The 27,995-nt window shown below is 39.6% G+C and overlaps 1 protein-coding gene across 5 annotated transcripts in view; it reads left to right on the top strand.

The window, feature by feature from the left end:
• Window positions 1-27,995, top strand: part of FHOD3 (formin homology 2 domain containing 3) — a 3,141,544-nt gene that overhangs the window by 2,517,286 nt on the left and 596,263 nt on the right. For all 5 annotated transcript variants that reach the window (XM_044064575.1, XM_044064578.1, XM_044064576.1 and 2 more), the window contains 2 exons: window positions 9,026-9,160; window positions 20,743-20,793. In XM_044064575.1, the coding sequence (XP_043920510.1) occupies window positions 9,026-9,160; window positions 20,743-20,793 (186 nt within the window). The remainder of the gene's footprint in view (window positions 1-9,025; window positions 9,161-20,742; window positions 20,794-27,995) is intronic.

The following is a 27,995-nucleotide window of genomic DNA, read 5'->3' as shown; positions in this document are numbered from 1 at the left end:
CTGGATGCACGAGCAACAGGATAAGTGGTGATTGACAATTCCTATGTTATTTTCTATTAGAGCAGAATTCTTTTTACATGATTTTATTGCAGTGAGTCCCTTGCATTTTTTTTAACTAGCATTTTTGTTACACAAAGTTAATGTTATATTTGAAATGTTCAAAGAATTCTTTATAAGGTTCCAGATATTTAGTTTAGAAAGACATAAGCTGCAGTGAATGGTTTCTGCTCAATTTATTTTTAGAACAGGATTTTTTTTCTTTTCAGCTGGCACTTCGTCAGATTTATATTCCCCAGTTACAGACAAGTGTATGTTACCTTTTTTGTTGATTGTTTTTTTTTTTTAATATAAAAGTTTTGAGACCTTGTCTCTGGTTGGTTCATAGAGGTCAACTTATTTTATTAATTGATTGCTATTAACATGTGATTTTTTAATCTGTTTTGATTGGTTGTCATTTGTTTTATATGTGTGTTTTGGATATTCTTTTGTGGTCTGAAGAAGCGGTTTTGTGTTTACTTTTTATTTAGCTTTTTACTGAGGGTGATCAGGGAGTTCCTCCAATCTTGGAGTTTTACTCTTTTTTGCAACAGTTTCTTTCTTCTGTTGTAGAGTTTGTTTATGGCAGTGGACCTCCAGATTGGCTTCCTTTTTTTGGAGGATAGCATCTTGGTTCTGTTAGGGATAGCACAATCCATGCACTGGTGCAAGTGCTTATAAAGTGCATTTGTGCAGGATTCAGCAGTTATACCTCTGTTGTCCATCTGCATGGGTGTCGTGAAGTTTGCCCCTTCTGTCTTAAGAAGTGTGAAGTTGGCTTTTGAGAAACTTTTTACGGTGGTTTCCCTAATGGGGGCTGGAGGCAGGATGTGGATGTCTAGGGTAATTAGCTTGTGGTTGGATCTGACCAATGAGGAACTGACCTCTGGTGTGGAACACCGGTCGCCCATGTTGGCAATGACCAGGTCTAGGATATTGCTGCCCCTGGTGGGGGTGTGGATAAGTTTATCCAAGGCATTGGAATTTATGAATTCCAGAAAATGTTGAGCAAAAAAGATGGTACATGAGCAGTTTTCCCAGTTAATGGTGAGGTAGTTGAAATTGCCCATTATTAGGGTGTTGGGTTGTACCCTAATATTTTCCAGTGTATCAAGAAATGAGGAGTGGGAATCCTGGGGTATGCTATGGGATCTGTAGCAAGTTACAATTTGAATTGTGGTCTTGCCCAGAGTTAGTTGCACTTGGATAATCTTGGATGCATTATGCTGAGCAACTAGCCTGGAGGTGTGGATATCCTTAATGAATATGGACACACCTCCGCCTTTAGTGTTTCGGTCCAGGTTAGGTGGCCGAAAGGTGTGGTATGAATTATAGCCTGGTAATGCAGGGGTGCTCCCTGGAGCCTCGAACCAGGTCTCTGTCACTGCACAGATGTCGATGTTCTCCATTTTAAGGAGTGCCTCGAGTGAATGCATTTTGAGGTATAGACTTCTAGCAATGAGTAGCATTACCCTCAGATTTTGCTTGCTTGTACCTGTTAAGGTAGTGAATTTGTCATTTGAACCTTTCCTAAAAAAGGCACTATAGGGTTGCCAAGAGCCTTGGCCAGTATCTGGAATCCCAAGGGTGACAGATGCAGGCCATCTCTGGCAAAGCATCATGGTCTGTCGATCATGTCATCCCAGGCAGACAGATACTGGATCCCCTTAGAATTACACCAGAAGCCAGTTGTTGAAGTCAATCATGGTGTCCTTGTACTGTGGTATCATTCTGGGTGATGGCAGGATGCTATTCAGGGCTAAGGTCATACCTGCCTGGGCTACAAGATCGGAGAGCTCCTCCATGTCTCTTTTCATGTAGTCCGGGGAAGTACATCTCAGGTCATTCACACCAACATGGACAATGACAGAGTCATATTTGTACTTGGTGTGGAGTGACCTAAGTACGTGCATTATGTGGCGGATCCTCATTTGGGTTGTGTTCAGAATTCATACCTCTGCCATTTCAGCCACGTCCCTGTTCTTCCTTTTGTCTTTTCACACCCTCTGTTAAGGCAATTCCTTAGGGGGGTGATCCACATCAGACCTCCCAAGAAGCAACCCACCCCTCCATGGGACCTCAATTTTGTTCTGGAAAAACTGAATCTGCCTCCTTTCAAACCAGAGGCTTCCGCTAACTTAAAGTTTCTAACTTAGAAAACTGCTGTTTTGCTGGCTATCACCTCTACTAGGAGAGTTTCTGAGTTGCGGGCTCTCATGGCAGTGTAACCATTCCTCATCTTCTATACAGACAGAGTCTCCCTCAGGACTAACCCTTCCTTTATCGCCAAGGTGGTCACTGACACGTCCTTGAATCAAGCCATACACCCACTCACTTTCTTTTCCAATCTTCAGAACCAAGGGGAAAAATCCTACATTCCTTGGATGTACATAAGCAGCTCTGTTACTATCTTGACAGAAACAAAACCTGGAAAAAATCAGACCAACTGTTTCTGGCCTTTGCTACCACTTCTGAAGGGAAACAATTTTCCAAACAGACTATTTCCAAATGAATCTGTCCCTGTATCTCATTTAGTTACTGCCATCATGGTAAGAAGCCACCTGAGGCTGTCAGAACTCACTCTACTAGGGAACTGCTACCTCTACTGCCTTTCTAAAAGGAGTACCTACTAAGGACATTCTGGAAGGTGCTACTTGGTCTTCTGTGCATACCTTCAAACACTAACACTTGCCAGCCTTTTCCAGGTCCAGGGCCGGATTCACCACTGCCATTCTGCAGGGCATTCTCTCCTCTCCCTAGTCTTGCTTCCACTCTCCACTCAGCTTTGGGAATCATCCCACAATTCAGGACTGCAACAGTGAAACATGAAGAACATAGTACAGTTGTGTATACTTACCATAAATGTAGAGTGTATTCACTGTTGCAGTCTTCTTTCCCTCCCTCCTTCCCCCTTAGCCTACAGGGTAGTCTGATTCAAACATCTTCTCAACCCAAGGGAAACCCCTGTTTTCTTTTTTGCCTGTTCCCTTGCTCAGGTTCTCTTTCTTAGGGCTTCTGCTTTAGGACCAATCTTGGGGGCTCCTAACTTCAAGGGGGCAAGAAAAAACTGATATCAGAACATCGGCTGGCTCCCTATTTACCGAAGCATACTTACTTTGGTCAGGATGTCCACCAGCCCATGGAGGAGACAAATTTTGTTCTCTGGTAGTCGGGCCAGCCAAGGGCTTTCACAGCAGGAAATCCCACAAGTCAGGACTGCAACAGTGAATACACTCAAACACCTACATTTATGGTAAGTTTACACAACTGTACGTCCTTGGTCCAAGGCAAAAGTAGAGGATTTAGACCATTTTGAAACTGGGCACACTCAACCTTTACATCTTATGGAAGTTTAGTATAGTCAGAGTTCAAACCATCCTACTCCTTTTAGCTAGAGGAATGCTGGACATGCTACGAAGACATGACAGATAACAACTTTCACATCTGTGTCCTGTGATAACACAGGAGGCTCATCACTTGTAATACAGCTGTTCCCACTTCATTCAGTCATCTCATTCCTCTCAACAGTACAGAATTTCTTTTTTTCTGGCTTTTTGCGCTGACATCATCATGTGCAGAGGCATGCGCAATGACATCAGTAGCTTGCACTGTTTTTACTGATCATTCATTCAAGTTGAGAAGTGTTCAGGTTCTTGCAGTTTGTGTGTGTGTGTGTGTGTGTGTGTGTGTGTGTGTGTGTGTGTGTGTGTGTGTGTGTGTGTGTGTACTGGTGGTTAGGGTTACTTAGGCTCAAACCCTCTACCTTAGGTACAAGGGACAAGAGCCTGAGTTCTCTACCCATACCGCTACTTCTGATTGAAGGAGTTGTAGCTCTCATTTGTACAAATTTTCACAGAATCTCTAGAGTGTTTGGCTCATACTTTTGATCTGTTCCTCTTAAAATTCAGATGGTGTAGTGGTGCAGTGGTAGTGATGTTACCTTCCAGCAAGAGGTTTTCTGGTTTGATTCTTGGCTGAAGTGCATTCTGTGCTGAGTCTGCATGTCCTCCCTGTGTTTGTGTGGATTTCCTCTGGGTGCTTGGGTTTCCTCCCACAATACAAATACATGCGTCTGGAGCCTCTGCTAAAAAATTGGCTTTGTTCCAAGTTGTTTTCCCAATAAACAAATGTTAAATAAAAATAAAGTATGTGGTCTTCTGGCAAATCAGTGAGAAATGAATTCACTAATTAGTGATAGCCATTTAAGTTTCAGTCTTCCTATATTTCAGAAAACACTTGGTAACACAACATTTTATTCTAGCAACTTTCTAAGATTATACAAGCATGGTTTAAAATGTGTCTCCGGTTTTGGCCCTATGACCACCCTCAAATACATTTTGGCTTTTTCTTGATTTCTTGTGCTACACAGTTCTTCAGGGAAAAAGACGTTTAGTGCTGCTTATGCAAAGTCTACTTGCATTGTTAGTAGTACAACAGGTAGTATACTTGCTTTTGCTGCAGAAGGCTGTGGGTTCTACTACCACAGTATGTAGATGGATTGCTGGTACTGTACTGTGTTGTACTTTTAAAGGAGGTGGATGCTGCAATCCTGAGAATGTTCTCCTTTGGCGGAGATACCTAGTAACTATGAACCTGTTATCAGTTTGCATCCATTCCCTATTGAAATATTACTAGCTTATCATTTTTTTTAATGTAACATAGGTAATTTATTCTTTACGGGCAGCAGGCACTTTACTTGTAGATGAAACAATGAAATATAAAGTTGTTTGCTAGCAGCAACCTCTTCATTAGTTACAGATCTCTAATGTGGAATTATTTAGATGATTTTTACTTCTGCAGAGATTGTGTATATTTACTGATACTGGTGGACTGTAGAAGTTTGAGTAGACTTTTATGATGGAAATGTTCTGAATTAGTCAGTTTTGTCATTATTGGTTCATGCATTTTGTTTCATTGCTTACCGTAAAAACGTTCAAAACAATAAATTTAAAACACGCTCTAACAAGTGCACTGTATTATACAAGGAATATAATTTAATACAGTCAGGAAGATGCATCAAAGAACATGTTTGTTTCATGTGCAAGGGGACTATGATTTGAAAACAGCCCAAAGGTAATCTTTATTCACCACTAGTCAGATGCATTTCTATTTAGTGTGGGTTTCACTGCTGTTTCAATGAATGTGAGTTTCTTGGGCAGAGAAGTTTTAATGCTAGTCTATTTTCATTGTGAGACTGTATTACTTTGTTTAGCAGATGTCTATTAGTGTTTGTGCTATAAAATGTAAAATAAAGATTTTAAATGAAATCCAAATAATCACTGTAGAGGTAAAGCAGTATGCACATTACAGTGTTTATGGTAAATGGGGAGAACTAAGCAAGTAATGGGACACTGGAATGGCTGAAAATGGACTCTGGGGCCTTATTTTGATTGTCTGTTCTTCAGTTTGCATTAGAAAATTGGTATCCCACAATTCCATTGGAGTGGGTGGGAGTTACATAATTATGTATGCACATTTTATGTTAATCAGTGTACAGATTTGTACCTATTTTTCATGGGCCTTTGTCCAGATTTATGATGTTCCCAGATTGAGAGGTATGAGTCACCGGCCCTCCATGAAAAGCTTTTCCTGTTCAGGTCTTGACTTGATTATGGAAGTACAATAAATAGCGTTCTAAAGTGGTGCAGAGATTTTATCCTGGGTATGTTAATGACAGCCTGGAATCAGGATATGACCCGGACACTGAAAGTGTAATTTGGGAAGTGTATGTCATCTCTGTAATCTCATGTAGAGGATGTGGGCCTGCCTTTAAGTAGAGGCTGATGGGCAGTTATGCTAAAGTGATTTAAGATATCCATAGTCTGTACTAAAGCCAAAACTCATTTTGGTGATTGAAACATGGATCACCAAACATGGATCTCCCTCAACATATGCTGCATTTTGAAGCATCAAACTGGGGGAAAAGAGAACTCTGTTATCCTTCAGTTTGAAGATTATGGTTCTGATATCACGCTGTTCCTCCTTTTTTCAGTAAGGGAAATAAAGGTTTGGTGAATAGGGAGAAGGTTGGTACAGTGACTGGAATATTAAAAGCTTTTAGGTTTATAGCATAAAAAAAAAACAGAATTAAAATCTGTTATTAATGAAAATGTTTCTGTATCTAAGAGGTAAATTGGCCTGTTTTGGATGCATTGAACTGGTATTCTTCAAGACATGTCATTGCTTGCTTTTCTGATGTAGGGCAAGTGGAGCCATTGGTAAAGGGGTGTATTTTAACCTGCTTGATCCAACCTGCTTAAGGTGCCTTGCAAGGTCATGGAGTGGTATGTATATAAGGAGGGCAATTTGCACTCCTACTACTTGTACAGAGTGACAGATAGTAAGGGTCTGACAATTGTCCTTATAGCCTTCCGTATCACAGCAGAAGTGAATATAGTGCCTGATTCCTTCAGCTCCATTTATACTTTCTGCATGAGGTCAGGATAAGCGAGAGCTCTCTGTCCTTTCTAGACAGAACATTTCTCTAATGGACACCCTATTAAATTATCTGTTCACCACTTGGAAAAAATGTTATCCTCCCTAGTTTTTTCATTCATCATGCCAAGAGGGAATCAGCAGTGGAAGTGTCCTTCCTTCCATGACAGGGAGCATTCCTGTATTGTTTTCCACCATATCTTCCTATTCTGTACCTTTTAGATGAACTCTTCCCCCATAGGTGGCCAAAATGGTTGTGGTTTCAGATTTTTGTGTTTTGAGCAGTGTAGGAACCTACCCCAGTTCAAGCCTAGGTTAGTACCCTAGATTGGGATGAGCACAAGTTCCACATCCATTAGATCCTCTTTCTCACCAGACCTTCCTGCAGATGTTTTATTTTCAATCAAAGATACCATAACGTCATGCAGCCATTAGTCTGCTGAGTGTAAGAGGATATCTTGGCATGTGGAAGTTTTATTTTCTATTAAACAAACGATCCACAGGTCCTGTAAAGTGATAAGAAAACTTATTAACTTTGTGAAAAAAATGAAAACACCAGTAAATGGAAATCTTTAACATTTAATAAACCATGCAAATAAAATTTCCACAAACTTTAGTTCATCTTATACTTTTTTGAGAATAGTAAACATATTACAAATACTGCATCTGATATTTCTGAATTAAATGGCATGATGTAAAGCAAACAGTTAAATTTCAAAGGATTAGCTTTGCAGTTCTCCTGCTCAAGAAATAGCTAATACATAGATTTCCATGCAGTACCCATCCACTTAATAGCAAATTTAAAAGCTTGTGGTGATTTTTCCCATGTGTTTAGAAAATTTTACAGTGCTTCCATTAATGGCATTTCCTTTTATTTTCAGTAATGTAGCTCTCTCTCTCTCTCTCTGTCTGTCTGTCTGCAGGTAATTTTGGCCTGTCGCAGGCATTTTTTGACTTGGTTGTTAGCTATTCCATGTTCAAAGAGGATGATTCTGACATTTTGATCATGTAAACAGCAATACTGTGACCCACCAATGATTTATCAAGGAGTTCATTAATGGGGTTCTGCATCTTCTGCAGTCTTCAGAAACCATTCTCTTGTTTAGGCTGTGAGTGCCACAGTTAACAGCCTTTCCCATCAGCCCTTCAGAGCAGCTGACTAGCCAGATTTTAAGTTCAGCTTTTAAAGACAATTTTTTTGGTGGCCATTTTTTCCTGCTGTAAAATATCAAGTAGGAACCCCTACTTGGTACCTTTAACAGTGATTTGCTGATGTACTGTAAAGCTGTTTTGCTTTTTGGTTTTCCTTTATCTTCTGCTACCCTGGCAAGTTTTGGGGGTTACTGTTTGGGATTCTTCTCAGCAGTATCCCATTGACGAAGACCTTTACAATCTGATGTAAGCGATACATGTGTATTCACTATTCAGTTGATTTTTAAGAATGGCCTCTGGAATATTTGTTACTCATACATTCCCCTTTAACTGCCATTTCCGTCTATCTACACCTGTAAAGGTGCTTTCATATAACTTAGGCATGTATACAGTTTTAGATTGTTATGTCTTTGTAAATGTGTAAATTTAATTCTATGAAGGTCTGTCTGGAGAATGGAGATGTGCGGGTAGGGGACTGACTGCTTTCCTTGTCTGGTGCACAACAAGAATTTATGTGAAAGTAAGAAGTGAGTGTCCCCTGAGTATGAGAGTTAGAGCTAGAGACTACAAGAAATCTGTCCTGTAAGATTCAGAAAAAAATAACATAATGACCTACTGCACCTAACTTAGAACATATAAATATCTGTTATCGTGCCTCTTGACTGCTGTGATTTAGACATAATGTTGTGATGTTCAACATCAGATCCAGCTCTGCTCTTCCTGTATTTATTGTTTTTCTTTATAATATTAGGCCTTTTTAAAGGTGTCTGCATTACTAAATAGGGGAGTTAAACCCTTATTAAAATTCACTATCACTACTTGCATGGGATCTAGTAGACGAAGACCTCCTGTTCTGAGAAATAAAAATTTTTTGGGTCTCCTGCTATGAATTTTAAGACCCACTGTTATGTTACATATGTTACATTTTCAGTGCAAATCTGTACATACACACACACACACACACACACATATATATATATATATATATATATATATATATATATATGTGTGTGTGTGTGTGTGTGTGTGTGCATGTGCGCACACAAATAATGTAGTAATAATAAGGAAAAAAACAATTTCCTTTTCTGATCAGAACAGAAATAAAATGAAAATTGCATCATTCTGTAACTTAAAGTACTAAAATCTTACTCAGGAAAAACTTTTAATATCAGAGGAGGTTTGTGGTACTACCTTCCATCAGCATTGGTCAGAGAAGTAATTTTCATTGACAAGACACATCATTGAAAGCTGTAGAGGAAATAGATCAGGAAGTTGGAGAATATTTGTTGATTTTCAGTGTTGGAAAAGGTTTTGGGTCCTTATGATCCTTGTTAGTAACACTACGTTATCTTTAAGATCTACTAAAGTGGTATTCAGCTACATGATCCTCTTTGCTCCACAGACCAGTGCTTGGTGGTCTCCTTACATCATCATACCGGCAACATCAGGAGTCCCTGGCAGCAGAAAGAGAAAGACGACGTCAAGAAAGGGAAGAGCGGTTGCAAAGGATAGAACGAGAAGAGAGAAACAAATTCAGGTAACATTTATGATCAGTGAGTCCACAGTACATGCATGGCTATTAAATATATTTCTACAATGAAAAGCTGAAATACTTTTATAATAGTTGGTCTCTTTTTATGTCATAAAATACATTTGTACCAAAGTGCTTAATGAATACTGTCCTATGTGCTTAATAGAACACAGTAATGTAGATAAGTACATAGAGTAAACTGCATTTGTGTAGAGCACAGTGCAGCAGCAAACACTTGGAATATACCTTACGCTACTGCCATGTACAGATTTTTGTCTGATAACTTCCAGTAATCTGCAAGATAGCCAAGAAAGTAGCTAATGTAGATTGCTTAAGCTCTGTATGTGAGTTTTGCTTTATCACAGCCGACCACTTTACCTTCGATGTATTTAATGAGGCTTCACTTTTTATCTTGATTGGGTTTATTTTGAATTTAAAATATAAAAGCTCATCCATTTTCACTGTTCACTATTGCTGTTTACGTTTTCTGCATGAGTCAGGCAGCATTTCACCCTTAATATTCATGTAGTGTAACTTAGACTTCCACTGCCTTTGCTAGGAGTGACTGCCTTTGTGAGAGATAGGAAAATGCAGTGTGGGTGTATTGTACATTTGATTTAGAGTAATTAAGCCTTAATATATTTGCCAGTGAAGATAATGGCCGGTTCCTTTGCTAACAGTTTGTAGGAGATAGACAAAGGTAGTGCATTTTGTGTTCTTCCTTTACATGAGCTAAACCCCATACTGCCAAAACAACAAGAACCCTAATCTCAATACAACTAGAGAGCAAAATTGAAGAGAAAAATGAGGATACCACTTTCCAGTATCCCTTAAAACACAGCCAGTGGTCATCTGTGGTTACGAATATTAGGGACATGTCTTCTCTGACTAATGGGAAATGTATAGAAAAGCCATATAAAACACTTTGAACTGAAATCAGTGTTGTTTTAGAAAGGAAATTAGTCCATCTAAAGTAAATAATGTCTGCATTTTCTCTTACTCCTCTAATGTAAACTGCTGCTGACATGCAGACCATGTGTTTTCTGAATTACTTAATATAGTTTTGAGACAAAGGGAGTTAAATGCTATGTTAGTCCTATTAAATATAGAAACACGATCAACAATGAGTCATTTTTGCTGAACCAACTTAAGTGCTGCAGAAAAAAAAAACATTCTTTAAGCTTTTATACTATGCAACTACTTTTGCAGTTCACGAGCTGTTTTAGTGAAATAAAGCTTTGCAGTATACCATTGCAAATAATTTAGATTCTGTAACATTTCTATTCATTTTGTTTTTTTAAGTGACTGTGCATAACCTCTACCTCCTTCCATAAATCTAGTTCTTTATTGGAGATAAGTGAGCGAAATTGTGTAATATAGTTTAGCTAAGTCTGTAGAACAAGAGAGATGGAGCTATGCTCCAGCCATCCCAGTTTGATTAGCAGCTTGGGCACTGGAGTAGTTAGCTCAGAGGGATGGGAGTGTTTGAGAGATTCTGAATCGCCCAACTTCACGGAAGGGATAAAGTGCTTTCAGCAGTGACTGTGCAACTGCCACCTGGTGGAGACCAGGTAGTCTAGCAACAATAAAGGGCTGTTGTCAGGCATTACAGCCAACTGAACAGTGATTGCTTGTAGCTGATGACTCATCTAATTTCTAGAAGTGCATGCACGCACACACACACACACACACACACACACATGCAAATACACACACTCACACATGCACGCACACATGTACGCACACACATGCACACACACACACCACGCACACACGCATGCACACACACATGCACACACACACGCACACAAGCACGCACACACATGTGCACGCATGCACACACACGCGCACACACACATGCACACACATGGACACACACATGCACACACACTCACACATACACACACACACACACACACACACACACACACACACACACACACACACACACACACTTGGACCCATCATTTTTGATCCTCACATCACATGTAGCTGTATGACGTTGTTACAGGTGTTATAGTAATGTCAAATGTGTGCGATTAAAAATATACAACATAATTCTTTTTTTTTTTTTGGAATAGATACTAGAAGTCATAGTAAACATTACAATATCTAACATAAAGAAGAAAATTGCCTGCTGCTTTAAATTCCAACAAACATCAACACTCTCATAGAAATGTCCTAACCTCAACAAAAAATCCTTTCTGCTCACACAACGATATCTCCATAAGTACAATGGCTTGGTCACAGTTTAAGTGGAAATATTATAATGAGGCATTAGTAAATGTCTAGGAAAATCATGCTTCACACATTATGAAAAAAGAAAATTCACTGAGTCACACACTAAACGGTTATTGTAAATATATTCAAGACACCAGAATCAAAAAATGTATTAATAATCATTATTCCAAGTACAAAGACCAGCTCTGAGAATAAATATTTCTGTTAGCCTCAGCCATAGATACTCCTGTCAGCTCACTAGCTGAAATTAGACGACAACCCCAGCCACAGATACTCCCGTCAGCTGACTAGATGAAGTTCTACTAGAACCCCAGCCACAGATGCTCCTGTCAGCTAATCAGCTGAAATTCTACTACAACCCCGGCCACAGATACTCCCGTCAGCTAACTAGATGAAGTTCTACTACAACCCCAGCCACAGATACTCCTGTCAGCTAATCAGCTGAAAGTCTACTACACCCCAGCCACAAGTACTCCCGTCAGCTAATCAGCTGAAATTCTACTACAACCCCAGCCACAGATACTCCCATCAGCTAACTAGAGAAGTTCTACTACATCCCCAGCCACAGATACTCACGTTAGCTAACTAAATGAAGTTTTACTTCAACCCCAGCCACAGATACTCCTGTCAGCTATCTAGATGAAGTTCTACTACATCCCCAGCCACAGATACTCCTGTCAGCTAATAAGCTAAACTTCTACTACATCCCCAGCCACAGATACTCCCGTCAGCTAACTTGATGAAGTTCTACTACATCCCCTGCCACAGATACTCCTGTCAGCTAATCAGCTGAAATTCTACTACAACCCCAGCCACAAATACTCCCATTAGCTAACTAGATGAAGTTCTACTACAACCCCAGCCAGAGATACTTCTGTCAGCTAATCAGCTGAAATTCAACTACAACCCCAACTACAGATACTCCTGTTAGTTAACTAGATGAAGTTCGACTACAACCTCAGCCACAGATAATCCTGTCATACCTCTCAACTGTGCAGATTTTTGCAGAATGTCTAGATTTTTTTCCCATATTTCTGGTCTGTTCCTCATTAAATGTGGGTTTTTTCTGGCAAATCACTGAGGATTCCAGTCACTAAATAATGGCAGGCATTTGAGTTTCAGACTTCATATCCTTCAGAAAATGCATGCCAACACAATAACACCAATATATAAATTTATCCCTATGTTTGGGCCTTTGTCCCCCCCATTATTTTTGGCTTTGTCCAGATTTCTTGTGCTATGAGGTTGAGAGGTACGACTCTTGTCAGCTTAGCTGAGGTTCTGCTACAATTTTTATTTATTTATTTTACATTTATTTTACATTTGTTGACCGGGCTAGTCCAGCTGGATATATGTCCATTTTCAGTGGAGGCCTGGGGAGAAAAGCTCCACAAACAACAACCAAATAGGACAAGACAAATATATTTACAGTAGAAATTGGTACATTACAAAACTTTATAGCATATTACATACCCAGGATTTTATATTCTTTATTCCAGTAGGGAAAAAACCTGATGTAAAATAACCTAGATATAACAGTAGTTTGAAATTAATGATGGAAATTATATCTAAGAGATACTATAGATACTAAGGTCACACAAAAAAATCAAAAGAAAAACACTAGTGTTAAATGGATAGAGTATACAAAAGCAAAATACAAGGATACAATTATAGTGTTCAGTCACACAGGAGTTGTGGTCTTATATGAAAAACGGTTGGTCATTCAATAGTATATACATATTTACATGAGGAAAAATCCTCAGTATGGTCAAGCACACTATTATCAGCGAGTAAACACAAGATCATGTTCATAAGAGGCTAGGAATCAAGGGAGTCTAGAAAAGGGTATAGTGGTTAGTCTGGGTTATCACAGGGGCATAGCCAGTGTGATTTGAGGTAGGGTTTGAGCTTGCTTTTAAATAGGTTAACTGAGGATAGTGAGGTTAGCTGACTTGGGAGGCTGTTCTAGGCTTTACCTACTGTATTAGAGAACAGGGTGTCACCAGCTGAATTGTTGGATTTGGATATATGTACAAGTGGTTTATTAGATGAGCATAAGGTTTTGAGATTGTTATAGGGGATGACTAGGGATGTAAGTATGGGTGTATTTTGAGGTAGATACAGGATCTTATGGGCTACTATTAGTTGATTGAAAAGTATTAGATTTGGCAACTCTAACCATCCAAGTTGATTCAAGTTGATACAATGATGAGTTCTATAGGAGGACCCAGCTGCAAATCTGGCAATATTGTTGTATGAGGATGACAGTTTACTCAGATTACTTTTACATATTTTGGTATATATAGGGGAGGCATAGAGAAGGGTAGAGATAAGGTGGGTGTGAGCAATGGTGACCCTGGCTAGAGGAGTTAGAATGGGTTTGATTCTGTAGAGGGAACCTAGTTTCTTATTTACTGTTTTTATGGTGTTATTAATGTGAGGTTCAAAACACAAGTGATTATCTATTAGTACTCCGAGTAGTTTGGTGGTTGGCTCAGGAGATATTATAGTTCCATTATTTGAGGTAATAGTAAAGTTAAGTGGGGAGGTTCTGCGAGTGGGGGTGAATAGTAGCATTTTAGTTTTTTTTGGGTTTAAGATAAGACACCTTTGTAGGAGCCAGTTTTCAACTGTACTAAAGGTCTTTTGGGTTAGTGACTGAAGTTCTGATTGGGAAGTAGCAGAGCAAATGAGTGTGGAGTCATCTGCGTATTGGATACAGTCAGCTTGTGGAATTACAGAATGGAGGTTATTTGTAAAGATGGAGAAGAGTAAAGGACCCAATATGGATCCTTGAGGGACCCCTAGGGCAACTGGGAGGTGGGAAGATAAATTATTATCCCATAGTACAGCCTGTCGCCTATTATCTAGATATGATTGGAACCACTGTATAATTAGGGCATCCAATGACAGGTTTTTGAGTGTGTCTAAGAGGAGGTGGTGGTTAACCATGTCAAATGCTTTAGACAGGTCGATAAAAAGGGCTGAGGATAGATTATCATTATTACGATTACTATTAATATGGTTAGTGAAGGATAAGAGAGCAGAGGTGGTGCAATGAAATGGTCTAAAGCCATGTTGACAGGGTGCTAGTAAATTGTGTTCAAGTAGGTAGGTTAACAGTTGTAAATGAATACATTTCTCCATTATTTTTGCCAAAGGAGATAGTATGGCTATGGGCCTGTAATTGGAGAACTCATTGGAGTTACCACCTTTGTGCGGGGGGATAATGTGAGAGACTTTCCAGATTAAGGGGATAGTTCCTTCAGAAATAGTTTTGTTAATGAGGATGGAAATGGGGTAAGCTATGACTTTAGCAGCTTTTTGCAGGTATTCTGCAGGTAATAGATCTGCAGAGAGTGTGGTGGGTTTTAGTTTCTGGATGAGGTTAAAGATGAGCGATGTGGGCACTGGCAGAAAATGAAATAGAGGGGGATTATTGGTAGAGGTTGTGGTAGAGTATGAGGTGCTAGGGGATAGCTGGTTGGCTAGGGATTGTATTGTTTCAGTGAAAAATGTGTTAAATGAGTCAGCTATTTGGATGGGATTGTTGTGATCAGAGCCAGAGGGAGTAGGAGTGCTTGAGTGCCCGGGGTGTAGGAGGTTATTGATGCCTAGCCAGAATTTTTGGGGATTATTTTGGTGAGTTTGTTGAAGCTGGTAGTAATAGTTTCTTTTGTCAGCTAAAATGGCTTTTTTTGTTTCGTTTCTTAGCTGTCTGAATTGTAAGTGATCTGAGGAGCTTTTTGTTGAATGCCATTTGGCCCATAGTTTATTTCTTTGGAGGATTTTTTGTTTGGTAGTTTTGGTGAGCCATGGTACTGGTTTAGTTCTGATTCTAACTTTACATAATGGGTCATGGCAATCTAAAATGGAAAGAAATTTTGAATTAAAGTATTTAACTGCATTATCTAGTGGTAGTTGTTTCAGGGGTGACCAGTCACAGGCGCTTAGTTCAGTTTGAAAATGAGCAGGGTTAAAATATTTGTTTGTACGAATAGTTCTGCAGATGGTTGAGTTTGGAACTTCAGTTTTGGATCTGATTAGAGAGGTAAGCAAGTGGTCACTTATGTCCTCTGGGAGGGTGCCTGTTTTATAGTTTTGTTGGGGAGTATTAGTGAGTATCCAGTCAAGGGTACTTGTTTTGTTGTTAAGTTTATTGGTACGGGTAGGGGATGTTATAGTTTGGGTAAAAGCATATAGTTTGATATGAGTAGAAGGCTGCTCAGATATACAGGAGTTTCAGTTTATGTTAAAGTCTCCAAGTATAATGGTTTCTTGGGGGTAGTTGCTTGAGAGCCAGCTGAGGATAGCCTCTAATGTGTTGATGTTATTGCCTGGGGGAAGATAGACACAGATTAGATATATGGCTTTACTATTGTTCAACTGGATCTTAGAAGAATCTCTGCATTGTTGGAAAGTGGAGGTATGGGATCTAGCAAGGTAACTTGTAAACCATTCTTATAAAGTATGGCTACGCCTCCACCTTTCTTAGTATTATGGTCACATCTCAGCATATTATAGCCAGGGGGTAGAACTGCACTGTCTTGTATTGATGGATTAAGCCATGTTTCAGACAGACAAGAGGATGTCAAAAGAATGTACATCTATAAGGGCATGCAGGTGAGCCACTTTATTATTGATGCTACGAATGTTAATATGAGCTATCAGGAGAGAGTTGGGGGGCTTGGTAAGCGTGTGTGTGATAGTAGGAGTTGGTGTATCAGGCTGTGTAGCTGAGATTGTGGTAGGACCAGGGTTTGGGTGTATATCACCATCTAAAAGGGAGTGGACCTGTACTTTTAGGATGAGTTGTAAAAGTTAGGTTTTTGGTTTTTCTAGCTATTGGGTTAAAATGAGAGGTGTGTGAGTCTATGAAACTTGGCTGCTGAGTACTTTACTGGGCAGGAGAAGTTATTGAGACTGTGAGGGGAGCTAAGTGTAGGAATAGAGGTTTGCCTGTTGTGGGTGTGAAGTCCTAGATATGTATGGTGTTCATAGAAAGTAAGTCGATAGGGTATAATTAGTATTGTTAGGAGTATTAATAAAGGTAAGGGTTTGTGGTATCCTTGGGCCATTAGTGTAGGCATAGGAGGTGGAATGTAGGGATGCTTGTAGATAGAGTGGTAAGGTAATGGATAATGGGAGATGAGTGATAGCGCTTTAAGGGGGAGGAGATAGAGGTTGGTGTTAATGTATAGGGGTGTGGCAGTTTATGTATAAGTTTAGGAGCACTGGGGCTGGGTGGGAATTGGGGGCAGGGTAGGGGAGCGGAGTGAGCCCGCAGGGTGAACGGAGTGGGATGAGCCACAGAGGAGTTCACCCTAGGAGAACAATCAGTGGAGCAGCAAGCTAAGGTAAGTATAGGTGGGGAGGGTGAGATGACACAAAGTCTTGATAGTAGTTAGAATATACTGAGAGGACAGGCAGTGAGGAATTAAGAAGAAAGGGAGATAGAGTGGGATTGTGAGCTCTTACAGGATATGGGAATCCGAGAGCCTGTAAGTTAAATGTAGAGCCAGTATGGAGGTCTAAATGAAACTGTTGCCCTCTAGTGGACAAAAGGCCGAGTAGCAGTGGTAATGTCTATTGAAAGAGAGAATGCAGGGCAGTAGGTTTACTATTCAGGTTTGGTAGGATAAGAGTCAATGACCTGTAGTCTAAGGAGAAGGGGAGACAAGGTATAGGAACAGATAGTAATGGTTGCTGACTGTCCTGGCTGGTGAGAGTAAATTTACAACCTAGGATATAACACACTATATGTCTATAGGCAGTGGTATAGAGTACATACTTTCACTTATTAATTTGTTCCCTTGGGGGGACTGTTGCAGAGGGAAGGATAGGTTCAGATCCTTAGTATGGGGAAACTGCAGTAAGATGTGGAAAAAGTTGTTTTTCAGCAGGCAGGGCAAGTCCTCATTATTACTGGCAAACCAGGTTGGGCAGGTGGGAATATAAAGGGAGCAGAAAGACAGTGCTAAGACACACAAAAGAGATAAATACACAGTTACACAGGCTTATTGGGTATTAATTGCAGCATAGTACAAAATAAACTAGCATACTAATACAGTCATAACAGCCAGTATTTACTATAACTCTATTAAAGATAGCAATCAAGTAAGACACATGTAAAAACCATAGCTCAGGAACAATAAGGTTCAAATCATCATATAACCCCCCCCCCTTTTTTTTTTAAAAAAGGAAGGCTCCAAATAAGTCCTTCATGTTTGTACTCATTCTTGTTCAATCAGTGGATGGAAGTAAGCTAATTAGGCTAAGTAATATAAGGTGCATAAGCAGAAGACGCCATGTATTCTGTTTAATTTAAAGTTATAGAATGCGTCAAAAAATACAGCTCCCTTAAACTATTCAGTAGCAAAATACAGATCACGTAGCTCTATTCAGCAACAATAACAGTCATAGTTGGTCTGAGACAACGCCAGAACGCTGAGATTCGATAGCGTTGTTAGCGTGCCACCAGAGCTGAACAGATTATCCAGGAATACAGAGCTCCTAAAGCCACTCTACCAGGCCAGCTGAAAAGGCTACTCAAAAAGGCTACACAGTAAACACGCTATCATTTTAAAATATACGTTAATAAAGATCCTCTAAGCATATTAGCAGTGTCATAAGTTTCCTAGCAGTAGCTTCGTTCGCACATGCATTCCATGTGCAGAAACGCTTAGTAATTACGCCGAAAACAGCTAGGGATAAGAACTGCTACTCAAGTTCCCCATACCAGTCGTTTTTAACCTTTCCTGCACACATTTAGTTATTCTTCTAGGACATTTTGAGAATGGTATGACACAGGTAAACAAGAAATAAAGAAAGCTTACCTAAAACCCTATTTACTCCACAGCCAGGAACGCACAGCACCCTAGAGCTACGTTGGAGAGTAAATATGGCGTCCTAAGGGGGAAGGTATATTAAAAGTTCAGTGATGTCATAGAGGGAGGGGGGTGAGAAGAGGATGTATGGCGACAGGTAAAGACCAGATTTGGCTAGAGCAATACACTAGGCAGCAAAGGAAGGGGGTGGGTCCTGTGTTAAATTAGGAAATGGTTCAGTCCTGATGTGATCAAGAGATGAAATTCTAGAGAAATAAAGAGAGGGGTAGGAGCAGAGTATTCTAACCAAATAGGAGGTAGAGAGAGTAGGTGGTAAAAAAGAAGCCAGTGATCTGTAGTAGCAAGGTCAGAGCCACAGAGGAGTTCACCCTAGGAGAACAATCAGTGGAGCAGTAAGCTAAGGTAAGTATAGGTGGGGAGGGTGAGATGACACGAAGTCTTGATAGTAGTTAGAATATACTGAGAGGATAGGCAGTGAGGAATTAAGAAGAAAGGGAGATAGAGTGGGATTGTAAGCTCTTACAGGATATGGGAATCCGAGAGCATGTAAGTTAAATGTAGAGCCAGTATGGAGGTCTAAAGGACAACTACAGCAACAGATACTCCCTGAAATTCTACTGTAACTCTAACCACAGTTACTCCTGTCACCTAACTAGCTGAAGTTCTACTATACTGTCATTGCAAATATTTGTTTATCATAGCAATTGTAGGTACTATTTTCCTTACCTGTGGAGGGGCTGTGCTGTAGTTGCAATCACAGTGATTTATGGTGTACCATATTATTATTCTATGAAACTGGCCTCAGGTGTACATGACCCCTCCTTTTTAGAGCTTAACAGCGGTGTCTACATAGAACAGTGGCATGCTTCTTAGAAAATGGCTTTAGAAGAAATACCTGACTGGTCAGCAAAGAACAAACAGTTCTAAGTAACACCTACTTCCTTAAAAGAGCTAATACACATGTTAATATCAAATCATAGCATTAGAATTGTTGGCCCATTACCTGCAACTGCTTAAACAAGCATTTAATTCTTTAATGCCATTAGCAAGTTGTTGACCTCAAACTTCAACAGTTAACCAAAGTCCCTGGTAGCTATCTGCATTGACATCAAAATCTCCACTTAACCCAAAAAGATGGAAAGTTAAAGCCATACCAGACCTCAGTACAGACATGAACTGAGGGCTTGGCTATCCAGTCCCCCAAGCAAAATAACATTTTCACATTTAATTCCACCTATTTCTTTGCTCCTAAATAAAGCAGTAAAATAATTACTTTACAAAACACTGTTGGAACTCTTTATGTGTCACCTATGCTCTAACTTTATTTATTTATTTAACATTTCTTAACCGGGAAAGTCTGACCTGATAACAAAGCCAATTTTCAGCGGAGGCCCGGGGAGAAATGCTCCAGATGCAAGTCTTTATAATGTGGGAGACAACCAGAGTACCCGGAGGAAACCCACACGAATGCAGGGTGGACATGCAGACTCTGCACAGAAGGCACCCCAGGCAAGATTCGAACCAGAGAACCTGTTGTTGTGAGGTGACAATGCTACCACTGTACCACTGTTATTATCAATACATACTGCTACTGCACTACTAAATAACACTCTTATTGCAACCATACCGCAGAACTTTATTGTTCTTCAGCAGGCAATAAAAGCATCTTGTACATTCACACACGTAATTCATCAAATACTACAGATGTGTGCACTAATGACTGTCTTAGCTGCACCACAGAAGAACAATAACATTCACCCTTCCCAACAGTGAAGAATCCACTGATGATTAAAGTAAAAGTAATTACTGCTTCAGATGTCGAGAAAGTGACACTGTGAGAATGTTCCAGGTGGTGATGGAGAGGCAAGAAGCATCTGTTATCATAACGGGATCAGCAGATTACCTTTACAATTTAGACTCCTGTTTTAGGAGTGAGAATTTAGCACAGACAGTTTTAAACTAGGATCCCCACTCTGGCTGTTTAGGCAATCACTCACACTCTCACTGTCCCACTGTCTCACTCTTACTCACACATCAAGCAGTTTCTATAGCAAAATTGAAAGTATAGGCTTCACATTAGTAAATGTGAGTTGAGAAGTAGACCACAGAACAAAAAACGAGAAAGAATAAGAATAAAATCCAAGCCACTCTGTATAGCCAAGGCTACAAAGGGCCTTGTGCTAGCTTTGGGGAACCAACAGAGCCATGGGAAGCATGGAGAAGTTAAGGTACTTATCCTAGGTATCAGCTTGTAAGGGCATTAATAAAGTGAACTTAGTTATTTGTATACAGAATAAAAACGCTTGTTTATTTATTTTTTATTTTATTTATGTATTTATTTATATATTTGCTTTCTGCTAGTACCTGGTCACAACTGTCTGCATGTCATATCCATTGAGGACTTTTGTTATGAGCCTTCATACTTTTATTCTGTTACATTATCTTTTTTTTATTTCTTCTGATAATTAACTTTTGTGTTTTTACTTTTCCACCTGCCAGCCGAGATTACATAGACAAAAGGGAAGAACACCGACAAGCAAGAGAAGAAAGGTTTGTAAAATTTAATTTTAAGTTACAGAAGTAGTAGTTCTGAGATTGTTAGTTATTTATGTTTTCTCCAATCTGCAGTCTAAGTTTATCTAACTTGCCTCCAAAATGCTCTGTGCTGTAGAACATGCTGTAAAAATGCAAATCATATATTTTACTGTACATATTAAAAAATGATAGTGCTCAGTCAGTACTGAAAAACAAGATAAGGATGTTCCCAGAGTAGACGCTGTAACATAAGTGGTGACATTGTAGCCTGAAATATGTTATTTACTTTTAAAAATTCAGTGATTATTTATCTGTATATATTCAATGACAACATAATTCCTTTTGCAGTAAAGTACAAGTAATTTAGGCAACCTTTGTAAAAGACGTAGATGTGTAATTTATTGCAGGGGCATAATAGAGAGTAACACTTGGCTTAAACCATATGACTGCTAAGATTTAAGTAACTTTCCAGATTGTAAACTGACCAAAAAATAAATAAATAAATCTATATATATATATATATATATATATATATATATATATATATATATATATATATATATATATATATAAACTCAAGAGTAATAAAAGTAGCAATGAAAAATATGTGTTCAGAGTATAGGCATTATATGTGTGAGTAACAATGTACCATACTTTTTTTTTTTTTGCTTTTCTCTGTCCACTCACTCTGGCCATCAAGCCTACCTCCTGCCACTCATTTGACCTGTTTGTTCCTCATAGTTAAGACTCCTGCAGCCCCTTCTTTTCCATGGAAGTGAGGGTCAATCTGACCAGGATTATAACATTATTCACTTAAGCGAGTAATGATTTTGATTTAAGCCCTAACCCCAGAGTGCATAACCAGTAACTCTGCTAGGGTTTGTGCACTGGGCATCAATAAAGGAGCCACTCACTCCTGTAAATAACATAACCCCTCAGACTGCCTGCCACCCCCACCCCCCCCCCCATAGCTAGTGCTACCATATGAACCCCATGTTACATGTGTTTGGACAGATATATGCCAAAGGAAGCATTATTCTCTATGATTGGCCTAATGACGGGTGACTAAAGGGGGCAATGCCATCCCTAGATGTAGACATAATCCCTTTGTTTATAAGCCATGGGACATTATTACAGAAATGGACACACACTAGTCAAAAGTTAGGTTACTGTCCACATAAGTTCCCAAATCCAGAACAACTGGGTCAACTCTTAGGAGTATATTGCCAATGTGGCATTTCCCTGGGAATAAATTACTTCACAAAGGATACAGTAATGCATTTTTTTGCATTTAGTTTCCATCCATGATTTTGGTACCAGTTATTTGTTTGGGACAAACCTTCTTGCAGGATGGCTAAGTCATTTGGGGATTCAATGATTGCTCCTAGCTTGCAGTCATCTACAAACTTAGTCAGCCAGCACCATTTGGTGTTGGCTTTTACTTCATTAAAGTAGATACCAAACATGAGATGTCCCAGCACAGAACCCTGGGAGACTCCACTGGTGACTTGTCTCTGTGTGGAGATAACTTCCCTTATTTTGATTTCCTGCATCCTGTCTGTGACCCAGTTGGCATTCCACTGGGTGACATAGTGGTTTATTTCTAGTTTATTTACCTTTTCTACTATGCCTGAGTGGGTATTTGTGTCAAAAGCTTTGGCCAGGATGAGGTATGCAGTGTGAACTGTTTTGCTTTCATCTATTGCTTTGGTGGCCTTTTTAAAAAATCCACCTGGTTAAGTATGCATGACCTGCCCTTGACAAATCAAAACTGAGGCAGGTCCAGTGTTTGGAGGTTCCCATGTCCTGACTGATTAGTTCCATAAGTCTTTCCTTGGCTTTGCATATGTAGTTGGTTAGACTTGTGGGTCAGTAATTGTCTAGATATGTGGAAGGTCCTCCCTTATGCAAGGGAATGAGTGTAGCTTTTGTCCATTTTCTTGTTACAAAACCTATATGGAGGCTGAGATTGAACAGTGCTGTTAGGGCTGTGGCAAAATAATGTTTCATATGACTGAAGCTGTATCCAAGGATAATGTGAGGACCCACTGATGCAGTAGCTTTAGCTTTTGATAGCACTTTTAAGACTTGGTCTTGTGTGGTAGCTGGAGTTGAGCCAGTTTCAGGTATATTTTGAGAGACAGATGGAGGGAGAAAGGGATAAACGTAGAGCTAAATTTATTAGCCATTAGGTTTGTTATCTTTAGCTTCAGTGTAGATAGCATCTTTCATAATCAGCTCAGCGTATTGCTGTATTGTGCTTTTGAGATTATGAACATAAATAAAAAGGCCTTATGATTTTGTTTGGCTTGAGTAACTCTTTTAGCTTCAGACTTGGTATTGTGGCTTTTATTGAGCTCATGAGTTGTTTATTTCAATGAGAAGGGTTCAGATGCATAACACTGTTAAGGGCTAATGAAAAGCCTGCTGTAAACACTGCTGCTAGTATTAAAACACTACTGAGGAAGAAGCATTCTGTTGTGAAATGACCATTTTGAGTGTTTTTTGTTTTTTTTTGCAAACTTTTATTTTAATGTCAAAATTACTTAATGGCTTTGAAACTGCAATACTACACTGTAATGATTAGCTGGTCTGATCAGGTGATTGCTATATAAAGTTTGGTGTTCAGAAAGTTAACTTCCTTTTATGCATCCAATGAAGCATTTGCAATGTGAAACATTTGCTGTTTTCTTAATAAAAGTTTTTGGTCACAGGGATTATTTGGTAGATTTTTTTTAAGACTTTTGTTTTTTTAAGAATAGATTTAACTGCTTGAGCTGCATTTTGGTTATTGTGAAAACCAAGCCAATAGCTGCTGAGAGGGGGAGTGGGAGACAGTATGAGAGCGAGATAAAGAGAAGGAGAGAGAAGGAGGAGGGAGGGAGAGAGGGGGTAGAGACAGACAGGGAGAGAGAGAGGGAGGGTGGGGGAGAGCGAGAGATGAGGGAGGGAGACAGATAGGGAGATGGGGGGGGGGTGAGAGAGAGTGCTAAAGCTTTGCCTCCAGGTGAAGCTGTTATGCAGCAAGAAGTGAAACAAAAGGAAGCTCCTTTGTCCAGTGTAAACTGCCCTGTTAAAGACTTCAGATATTGATGACTACTGCAGAAACCTGACAGCTATTTAGATTGTTTCAAAGGTACAAATGATGCTAAAGACTGAAAAGTTGCATTATTAGCCCTTTTTTGAATATGCATTAAAAAGTTTGATTTTGATGTAAATATCCCATGACATGCTTGACAAGCTTAATACATTACTGAGGTATATTTAGAAAATTATGAATGTAGCAAAATATATGCTACCAAATATATATAGAGGCATATTTTCTAACGTTTTAAGTGGTGGAATTATATATGGGTATGTAGCTTTCACAGATAATGTGCTAGGTAGAGTGATTTGTATGTCATACAGTATAGTATCCATCATGAGAGTTTGCAGTTAGAATATAGACCTCATAAATGTTTGTTCACATCTGTTATCTCTATATGCTATGTATTAACCCTTGTGACATGATAGTATGGGATGATAGTTGCCATGGTGGGTTTCCTGAATACATTGTACATGATTACTGAGGGAGGGGTGGCTGAATATTGAGCTTTTTGCACATTTATATATTTATTGATAACAGACGTGCTATAGTCCTTAATAGTCTTGTGATTATGGTTTCCTAACCTGAAGAATGAATGTAGTAAGAAGGATATGTAGGCAGTGGCTGTGAATGTATTTTTTGTTCCTACTTTCTTCCTTTTATAGGTCATTGGGCCTAGAGCTTATCACAACTTTGAGTGGACATACTGAAGGCTACCTATCTCATATGTGAAACCAGTCCATCCCAGGGCACGCAGGTAGACACACACACTTAAACTACAATATAGGACTGTTTCTCTGCCTGCTATCTTATCTTTGGAATGTGGAAGGAAACCAGTATTCTTCTTGTAAATCCACACTAACACTGGGAGAGCATGTAAATTGCACACAGAAAACAAATTAGTCAAGAAATGAATTTTGGGTCAAAGCTTTGTGAGGCAACATTATGAAAAGCCACTATGACACTAGCTGGGGTGGTATGTTTATTAGAACTGGTGTCCTAGGAAGTCATATAAGATATTTCACTTTGGATGGCCGAATCTGCTTTATGTAAACCATGTGGAGAGTAGACCCACACCATAAACCACTGATTGCTACAAGCGGTGGCCAGAAACACTCTAAGGTCAACTGGGACTGTGCTGAAGATGTGGAAGTTCATAGATTCATAGGTAAGTACTAGGCTAGCTGCCCTTGTGAGGCATTTTAAGCCTAGCTAATTTCTCTTGCAAGGTGAGAAACAAACCCTGTATCTGGTGTTTCTGAGACAAACATCCTAACCATTATACCAAACCGCAACTCTGTACCAACCCCCAACTAAAGCTGAGTGGAGAGAGAATACACACGAGTTCAAGGAATTACTAAGGGCTGTAACACCACCGCAAGAAGTGGAAACAGGTTGGGAGGAAGAAGAATGGCAGCAGCTCAGCATGTGTGAGGACTACAGAATAGGTATGTGGCTGAGCAAGGTACGCATATAAGGTAGGTATGGAAATAAGGTACGTGAGGAAAGTGGGTGGTGGATTGCAGAAGTCCAGGAAGTCATCAAAAGAGGACTGCAGGAAAAAGTATGAAATAGAAAAAGACAGACCAGGATAAGGAGATATACTGACTGGCTAACAAAGAGACTAAAAGAGAAGCTGCAAAAGCAAAGTACAAGGCATCAGAGGCACTCTACCAGCTTCAGAAAGTGACTAATTAGATGGCACAAGAAACTACACTGGATTGCAAAGCAAAGACAGAAAAATAAAGAAAATAGTCAGACACTCTTCATAAGGGATGCCAACAACAGCTTGCTTACAAATCCACAAGATATCAAAGGCAGATGGAAGGAGTACTTCCAGCAGCTTCTGAATGAAGAAAACCCCACAGAAGCTATACTGCCCCAGGTGCAGCCTACAATGAAAGAAGAGGAAGAGCCCACCCTAGAAGAAGTAAGAGCAACACTAATGAAAATGAAGTCTGGGAAAGCACTAGGTTCAGATGAGGTCACAGCAGATATGATCAAGATGTTGGGTGAGATAGAGGAGAAATGGCTCTTGAGGGACTCATACCAATACGGAGAGAAAGGAGTATTCCACATGGCTGTAGAATAAGCAAACTAGTGTCAGCGTAAAAGAGCAAAGGGGACATCCACAACTGGTAGTGGTACAGAGATATCAAACTCCTGTCACACTGCATGAAAGTTCTGGAGAGGAGATTGATAAACAATTACACAGAGTAGTAGAAAGTAAGATGGGAAATGAGCAGTTCATATTCAGATCAGGATGCACCACAACTTATCCAGTGTTTACAGTGAGACAAACAAATGAGAAGAAGCTAGAGACGAGGAAAGAATCCAACTGGGCATGCCTAGATGTGGAGAAAGCATATGAGTTGGCACCAAGAAATCTGATTTAGGCAGTAATGTGATGGTTTGAAGACCCAGAAACAGTGATGGAATTTGTGTAAGCTATGTGCAAGGACCCAATGACTCAATTACAAAAACTGTTCGGATTCGCAGACAGGTTCCCAGTGAGAGTGGGTGTACATCAGGGTACAGCTCTGAGCCCAATGCTGTTCATGCTTTGATGGACGACATTAGCAAACAGGTTTGTGGGGATAGATCAACAAAGCTGCTGTATACAGAAGATGTGGCATTACAGACAGACTATGAGCTAGAACTTCAGCAAAGGAAAGGGGAATAAAATGCAAAAATTAATGCACATGGGATGAAACTGAGTACAGATATGGCAGTTGCAATGGCAGCAAATGGGTGAAATCAGAAGAAGCTGTGAATTGAGATAGAAGGGGAAAATAGTGGAACAGGTTAACAACTGCAAGTATCTGGGATGGGTGGTTCAGGAGAAACGAAGTCTGTGCAAGGAAATTAAAGCTAAAATGAGAGGGTCTTCAGCCAGCTAGCATAGAGTATCAGGGGTAATTTGTAACAAACAAATGACAAAGAAGCTGAAAAGTAAGGTGTGCAAAACAGTAGTGCAACTAGTACTGTTTATAGTACAGGAACCTGGGCAGAGCAGTTTAAGGAAGCTCCAGATAATGGAGATGAAGGCCTGAGCGTGGTGGAAGGATGCAGACTGTGGGTCAGATGAAGAAGTGAGGACAGCAAAGCAGAAGTCAGAGTATCCCGAATTGCAGAGAAGGTAAAAGAGAACAGATTATGGTGGTTCAGGCACATGTGCAGAAAACGTAGAAGGCAATCCGGTAAAGAATATTTGGGACAAACAGGAAGTAGACAAGGGGAAGCAAAGCCATCCAGCCAAGAGATGGATGAACTGTGTGAGAGAAAGCTTGCGACAGTCAGTGTGAGAGAATGTCTTTGAATCAAGAGAGATGGCGGCAGTTGACACAACACCCTGACTGCATGTAGAAAATGGGGAAAAGGGGGCTGATGATGATGATGATGATGGTGATAACTTTGTTGGCAAAACCTAGAATTCATTGCCAAACTATATAACCCTACAATCCTCCAAAAATCTCTTCAAAAAAACCCTCAAACAGTATCTCAAAGTGAATTGGCTATGCCCATGTACCAACCTTGACTAAGTTATAAACTGAAAGCATATTCTGTAATTATCATAATGTGTAACTACGTCACCAAGCTCTGCTTCCAATCTGATGTATCTTACTTTTAATTGTGTCTGTCCATGAGAATTGTGAGTCCCTACTAGGGAACACTACTAAGCCATTGTATATAATCACTTTGTTTTTATAATTGTTTGCTAACTTCTGTGTAATCTATGTAAGTTTGTCTATGTGGAGCTTTTCTCCCCAGGCCTCCGCTGAAAATGGACATGTATCCAGTCGGACTATCCCGGTAAACAAATGTAAAATAAAAATAAAATAAATAAATTAAATAAATAAATGGAAAGTCATACTACTAGGCAGAGTAATAGTGTATACAAAACTAGTGTAAGAGAGCAGTTGCAGTGTAAAAAAAAGCAATTCAGATGGAAGACAAGAAGATAAGTGCATCACTTATAGGAGGTCTAAGCACTGCACCCTTGTAGGATCACTGCAGCAGAGCAAAACAAGATGACCGTCAAGATGATTGGGTTGGTACCATTTTCAGTTTGCATGTCTGAATAGCACATTCATTGTTTTAATTCTTTCAATCTCTACTTGCATAGTGAAAC

This window comes from Protopterus annectens, chromosome 3.part0 (genome assembly GCF_019279795.1).
Source record: "Protopterus annectens isolate FY-2018-M chromosome 3.part0, PAN1.0, whole genome shotgun sequence".
Classification (NCBI taxonomy): domain Eukaryota; kingdom Metazoa; phylum Chordata; order Ceratodontiformes; family Protopteridae; genus Protopterus; species Protopterus annectens.
This window is presented reverse-complemented; position numbering and strand designations above follow the sequence as displayed.